This window comes from Galeopterus variegatus, unplaced genomic scaffold (genome assembly GCF_000696425.1).
Source record: "Galeopterus variegatus unplaced genomic scaffold, G_variegatus-3.0.2 Scaffold3160, whole genome shotgun sequence".
Lineage (NCBI taxonomy): Eukaryota > Metazoa > Chordata > Mammalia > Dermoptera > Cynocephalidae > Galeopterus > Galeopterus variegatus.
In genome coordinates, this window is record NW_007729271.1 from 206,359 (window position 1) to 211,208 (window position 4,850).

General features: G+C 42.0%; 1 protein-coding gene across 1 annotated transcript in view; it reads left to right on the forward strand.

Annotated features, from left to right (window-relative positions):
• The window catches only part of SGCG (sarcoglycan, gamma (35kDa dystrophin-associated glycoprotein)), a 63,241-nt gene extending 59,547 nt beyond the window's left edge, over window positions 1–3,694 (forward strand). Inside the window, exons 6-7 of the mRNA XM_008584158.1 lie at window positions 1,581–1,658; window positions 2,913–3,694. Coding sequence (XP_008582380.1) covers window positions 1,581–1,658; window positions 2,913–3,086 — 252 coding nt within the window. The 3' untranslated portion in view covers window positions 3,087–3,694. The remainder of the gene's footprint in view (window positions 1–1,580; window positions 1,659–2,912) is intronic.
• Window positions 3,695–4,850: the final 1,156 nt, after the last annotated feature.

Here is a 4,850-nt window from a genome sequence, read left to right on the forward strand (position 1 = left end):
TAAAAAAGAAAAAAGCTCAGTTTCGGTCAGCCAGAAAACCAGTCATGTTAGGGATATTCTTAAATGCTCTAGAAGAAAAGCAAGGATTGGGCTTATAGACTGATTCCAATCTTAGGATGCAACATTATAGATTTGTACAAACAACTAACCTCCTCTTCTCCCAGCCTACTCCTAGCTTTTTCATGTGCTCAATACAAGGCATTGCTCCATGAATTTTCTTTTCTTTTCTTTTTTTTGTCTTTTTCGTGACCGGTAAGGGGATCGCAACCCTTGGTGTGGTGTTGCCCGCACCGTGCTCAGCCAGTGAGCGCACCGGCCAGTCCTATATAGGATTCGAACCCGCGGCGGGAGCGTCGCTGCGCTCCCAGCGCCACACTCTCCCGAGTGCACCCCGGGCCGGCCCCATGAATTTTCTTTTCTTTTCTTTTTTTTTGTCTTTTTCGTGACCGGTAAGGGGATCGCAACCCTTGGTGTGGTGTTGCCCGCACCGTGCTCAGCCAGTGAGCGCACCGGCCAGTCCTATATAGGATTCGAACCCGCGGCGGGAGCGTCGCTGCCTTCCCAGTGCTGCACTCTCCCGAGTGCGCCATGGGGTCGGCCCAAGGCCTATTGTTCAGCCCCATGAATTTTCTTTTTAATAGCTCTGTCTTAACAACAATTTGCAGAGAGTGACATGGGTTTAATTGTTTGTTCTGTTGTTGCCTGTGTGAACATGCTGGAATAAATGTCTGTGGAAGCCACCTAAACAGTGAGAGGGCCGGCCCCATGAATTTTCTTTTAAATAGCTCCGTCTTAACAACAATTTGCAGAGAGTGACATGGGTTTAATTGTTTGTTCTGCTGTTGCCTGTGTGAACATGCTGGAATAAATGTCTGTGGAAGCCACCTAAACAGTGAGAGGGCCTGTGACTTTCAAGCTCCTGCCCCAGCCTGAGCATGGCACCTGTGGCAGCACATGGACCCCACGCACCAAACATGGTGCAGTGGCAGAGGGCTCGGCTGGGAGTCAGGAAGCCCGGGTCCTAGGGCTAGGTCAATTCTCTCACAAACTGTTTAAATTCAGGAAAGTTAAGTGGCCCTCTCTGGGCCTGTCTCCTTATTTTTCGAATAGGGAAAACTTTGCTGAACTATGTCATAGGGTTTTGAGACACTAATGTGGTAATATGGATGACATCTTGAAATTACATGAATATTAATAGGAAGGTGTAGTTGAAATGCACGTGCACCTGCTACCGTCACCCAGCAGGCCACGAGAGGCAGCTGCTAGAGAGGGTGGACAGGACCCGTCCAAGGGCTGCCTGCTAGTGGGACATCTGGCATCTGGAGCAGCCACTGCAGGTTGTGACTTATGAAGTTACAGTGTGAGGAACAAATAAATGCAGAAATGGAAATCAAGATTATGGAATCGCACTACTAAATCATAGTGTCACTACACACGTAAGGTGTATTACCTTCAAAAAATTAAACAGATCTTAATTTTAAAATGATATTACTTATTTTCATGAATTAGGCATCATTTTTACAAGGAGCACACAGCTGGACCCATAATTAGAGCTGATATTCCTTATTACCAGGAGCTAGTTCAAAGTAAAGAGACAGACGTCCGGCCTCTCATCAAATATTCTCTCATCAAGGCAAATGAAGACAAGCGAGGAGGCGGTATGTGGACTGCCAGTGGCTGGAGTCTGCTGGAAGACTAGGAAAATAATTGACCAATTAACTACAAGGAAGGGAAGAGCCACCAAGTTAAAAGCACGTCAGGGAACAGCAAGTACTTACAGAGCCCAAGGCATTGGGCGATAACCTAAAGAGATTCTGCTTTTTAAAAAGTCATGCCCATTTGATTTCCTTTAGTCTTCCAGTATGCCAGGCCACACAGGGTACAGCCCTGCCTGTGATGCTGCTGGTACTGTCCCCGCTGCTTCACATGGCAGGGGTCAGCCTCCCAGGAGGGAAGCAGCTTATTAGTAGACTGGAATTCATGGGTGAGAGCTACATACAATAAAGGATCTAACCTCACTGCCAAGAAAAAAATTATACCTGCCCACAACATATTTTAATTCCTTCTAAAAAGTGAGTGCCCTGGGATGGGTAAGGTTTGGCTGCTCAGTGTGATGAGTCTTATTTCCTTATGTTATCAAAAAGATTTCCAAACCTCAGGCAATGGCTATTTGTTTGCGTTTCAGTTGAGCTAAGTTATAATATGACCAGAAAATCTAGCTGCTTTCATTTTATTTTCACTGGCGTTAGTCTGTCTATTGCTTTTCAGCATCTAAGAGAAGGCAGTGGAGTTTCAAAGAATATTAAAAAGTTAGGGAAATGGTTGATAGCAAATAGGATGAATTTAATCACCAATCTTAGGAAAACAAAATCACAAATAAAATCAGGATAAACTTTAACATTCACAGGAAAAAACTATTAAGACGAATTGATTTCTGTGGACTTTATCCTAATGGAGAGGAGATGACTTGGCATAAAGTCATAGTGGATCACAAGATAAATGTGAATTGGCAAAAGGATTCTATTATTTTTGTCAAATAATTCTGAAAGGCATTTTTAGGAGTCTAGCATCTTAAAACTTAAAAGCAAGGCAGTTTATTGAACACACAAACTGCAAGGGCAAAACATGTTGTCACAATTGGTCATTTTCCCCAGCTGGACTAGCACAAGGGGCAAAAAAAAAAAAAGTGGCCTCCCTCCAATTTGGAAAATGAATAAGCCCCTGCCTACATGTAAAATAGATCTAGGCTTTAAAAAAATCAGTTAATTATGATATGACTTACGTAAAGTCAGATGTCTATTTCACTTTCTACGAGGAGAACTAATTTGTTTGAAGAATTTTGAGATATGAATTTCCTGTTGGTCAAGTTCATTCCTCCCCTAACATCTCATCTCTCATTTTCTCCCAAACAGCTTGTACTTGATGCTGAAACTGTGTGTTTACCCAGGTTGGTGCAGGGGACTCAGGGTCCCTCTGGCAGTTCGCAGAGACTCTATGAGATCTGTGTGTGTCCAGATGGAAAGCTGTACCTGTCTGTGGCTGGAGTGGGCAGCACGTGCCAGCAGCACAGCCATGCCTGTCTCTGAGGAGCGCCTCAGCCTTCCCACTCGCTGAGAGGCACAATGCCCACCTGTAGACCCAGCCGGTGCAGGGGACAGAGGACACACTTGTCAGAGGGACTGAGACAGAAAAATGTACCAGGGAGTGTTTGGACAAAACTACATGACCTCAAAATGGCATGTGGATGTTAGACACAAAAGTAGAAGAAATATCAAAAGACTGTGTTCATTCCACCGCACTACCTTTCTTCAGAATGATTTCGACTTTTCCTCACCTCCCTTCCATCTGTTGTACATGTCAGCGTACAATGAAATGCTGAGTTGCTGTGTGGAACTAATTTATGATGTTTGGCTGGGGATATGTAATGCCCTGTAAAAGTCGCACTAGTCAATACTAAAATGCCCCCGAAGCTTTGTACAGTGTTTGCTTTCTGTCATGCAGACCTCAAGTCCTTCCTTCAGTTTAATACAAAGTATGTCAGGTTTCACAAGAAAATCTTCAGGTTTTGAAAGGACTTTGAGGTTGATCTGATTTTTAATATGTAGTCAAAGGAATAAATTACACAAAATTAGTCATGCTTTCTATATATTATATAGTCAATGAGCAATAAAAGTCAACCTACATTTTTCACAGACTTCATGGTTTGAGTGTCTTACTTTCTTTAATCCTCACAACAACCTTTCGCTAGGTATTATTTTTCCCTAAGTTATTGGTGACAAACAAAGGCTCAGGACAAGTCACAAGGTCACATGGTAACCACTGAAATTAAACCAAAATATGGCGCATGAATTTGCATAGCCCTTTTCATTTAGAAAACTTGATATGCTGTCTCATTCCATCCAGAACACCAATGTATGTGATAACTGTGCAGATGAGAGGAAACTTACTGGAAAAATGGAGAAACTGAAGCCCAAAGGGGCTTTATTTTCCACCAAGATCAGACAGCTAGTGAGTGGTGGGACTCCTACCTGCTTAGCCTGTGCCCTAACCTCTGCACGCACGACAGATTAAAAAGCTGGAGGTAACTTCATAGAACTAGACTCTCACCATTTGTGAAAATATGTTGAGTGCCAACTGGTTGTTAGCCTGTGCCCTAACCTCTGCACGCACGACAGATTAAAAAGCTGGAGGGTAACTTCATAGAACTAGACTCTCACCATTTGTGAAAATATGTTGAGTGCCAACTGGTTGTATAAGTTGCTATATAAATCAAATAGGACACTCCAAAACTATGAAAAGTTACATTGTGTGTAGGCCACTTACCTTGTAAAATGCCCTCAGTCACAAAAAAGTGGTAAGATTTGTTTTTGTTCTATTATTTTGCCACTTGTTAAAATAAAAATCCCCAAACAGCTCAAGAAGTAGTAGACCAACAGCAGAGCAACTTTCAGTTATAGGATTTATAACTATAAATACAAGTTCAAATTCATTTTCTACATTCTCATAATGAAAAGTAGAAAGTGAACTTTTTATTTTTAATGCTGTTTTAATAAGTTGTTCATTTAACAGTATAGCCTGCTTACAACAAGACCCCATCTTTCAAATTGCTAGCGTGCATAAACGTTGAAACTGCAAAATAAAAATACAGTGCTTTCTAAGCAGCTGAGAGAGAACTCAACTCTAAACATAATGCTCCTCAAGTTTCCCAGGAGGCTGGGTGCTTTTCATTATAAATTGATATTCACCTTTTCCATTTAGTTAAATCCTGATTTTTAAAATCAATGACTGCTTTCTTCCTGTGACATTCCCATTGTATAGTACATAGTTCTGTTGTTTTGTCATATTTACCT